The sequence below is a fragment of the Phyllostomus hastatus genome, unplaced genomic scaffold (assembly GCF_019186645.2).
Source record: "Phyllostomus hastatus isolate PE091 unplaced genomic scaffold, TTU_PhHast_1.1 phas_scaffold_78, whole genome shotgun sequence".
Lineage (NCBI taxonomy): Eukaryota > Metazoa > Chordata > Mammalia > Chiroptera > Phyllostomidae > Phyllostomus > Phyllostomus hastatus.
Window position 1 is genome coordinate 84,918,349 of NW_025334041.1, and position 1,920 is coordinate 84,920,268.

The 1,920-nt window shown below is 36.4% G+C and overlaps 1 protein-coding gene across 1 annotated transcript; it reads left to right on the top strand.

The window, feature by feature from the left end:
* The first annotated feature begins 373 nt into the window (after positions 1-373).
* On the top strand, positions 374-841 carry LOC123811721 (cytochrome c-like). The gene has a single exon (XM_045828150.1). It carries the CDS (start codon positions 408-410, stop codon positions 723-725), a length of 318 nt encoding a protein of 105 aa, XP_045684106.1. The 5' UTR covers positions 374-407; the 3' UTR covers positions 726-841.
* Positions 842-1,920: the final 1,079 nt, after the last annotated feature.

The window sequence follows — 1,920 nt, forward strand, 5'->3', positions numbered from 1 at the left end:
ATATCCAGATGGGGTATGACAAGGATGTCAAAACTTGGTCATATGATAAAAAGCAGAGGAGACTGAGAATGTTTAGAAAGCGAGGTTCCGGGATGATTTTAATTCACCTAAAACAAAACAAAACAAAAACTCTGTAGGTTTTAGTTTAATGAAAAATTTAAAGGGAGTCAACTGTGTGATGTAACTGAAAAAGACTCAAGGGACCATGAAGACTGTCTTTTGCTTAAATGAAAGGTGGTAGTGTAGGAAAGTGGTTAGAACTGTCCTGTCAATAGCAGTGTAATGTAACTCACATTTTAAATTTTCTAGTAGCCACATTTAAAAAATAAAAGCAGGATTAGAGAGTGGGACGTCCGGCTTGGGAGGAGGAACTTCTGCGTTTCGCACAACAAAAGAGCGATTTTAAAATGGGTGATGTTGAGAAAGGCAAGAAGATTTTTGTTCAGAAGTGTGCCCAGTGCCATACTGTGGAAAAGGGAGGCAAGCACAAGACTGGGCCAAATCTCCATGGTCTGTTTGGGCAGAAGACAGGTCAGGCCCCTGGATTTCCTTACACGGATGCTAACAAGAACAAAGGGATCACCTGGGAAGAGGCTACACTGATGGGGTATTTGGAGAATCCCAAGAAGTACATCCCTGGGACAAAAATGATCTTCGCTGGCATTAAGAAGAGTTCAGAAAGGGCAGATTTGATAGCTTATCTCAAAAAAGCTACTAATGAGTAATAGTTGGCCACTGCCTTATTTATTACAAATGTCTTGTGACTTTTTTATGTCTACCATATTTAAATTGATCTCATATACCAGAATTCAGATCATGAATAGCTGATAGAGCATTTCTTTGGGGCAGTTCTGATTTAAATAATATTGGCTTGTGGCTAAATGATTACAATCAGCTTTTTGAACTTTGATGGTAATCTGGGTTCAGCAACTGCTATCACTATTTTCCCCTTCTAAAAATATGATTGGACTCAGTTGGTAATATTCACCTTTTCACAGAGATGGTGAATGCTGTTTCAAAACCTGTAGGGGATTGGTTTTTTATTTAGATTTATGTAACTGCTAATATGAACATTTTAAACACTGAGAAAATCCCTTCACTGTTTATTAGAAAAGCAAGACTTGCTTGTGTTTCATATTGTGTTCATTAGCCTGTTAAAAGGCAAGGGCTGAAGAAAAGCTGGCAGTGTCCATTTTATCTTTTTGGTTGTAACTATGCCCATTTAAAAAAAAAATATCCTGTATCTGAACTGTAGCCTTTAACTCACTGAAAGGCATTTTAGTGTGGTTTGTGTATAATATCAAATAAAGAATATTTAACACTTCAAGAAAATAAAAAAATAAAAAATAAAAGCAGTAAAATATTTTACTTAGTCCAATGTATTCAGAATATTATTTTAATGTCATTAATCTAAAAATGAGATATCTCCCATTCTTTCTTTCATATTTAGTCTTTCAAGTTAGGCTAGACACATTTCAAGTACTCAATAGCCACCATTCACTGTATTTGAGCACAGGATTGGAACCTGGTACTTGGGTGTCAGGTAGGTCTGGGATCAAAACCTATGTTCCATGCCTTACTAGGATGGGTGAATGGGCAAATTACTTTCTTAATTGTTTCTTCATTTATAAAGTGGAACTAACAACAGTACCCACTCCATAGGGCAATTGTCAGGATTAATGGCACACGAAGCACTTAGAACATGCTCAGTAAATGCTGATTGTTAGTGGTAAATTAGGTGATTACTAATTTGAATTACCATCATAGGATGTGGCTTGGAGACATTCCAGAGGGACAAAGTTAAAAGACAATGGACAAACTGGGAAAACCTGCTTGTAACACATGACAAACAAAATGCTATTTTTGATATGTAGGAAGTGCCTGTAAATAAATAAGAAAATGAGAAATGTGAGTGGGAAA

Bases quoted from the DNA above. Each gene is read 5' to 3' on its own strand.
- LOC123811721 (XM_045828150.1), top strand. From the start codon at position 408: ATGGGTGATGTTGAGAAAGGCAAGAAGATTTTTGTTCAGAAGTGTGCC.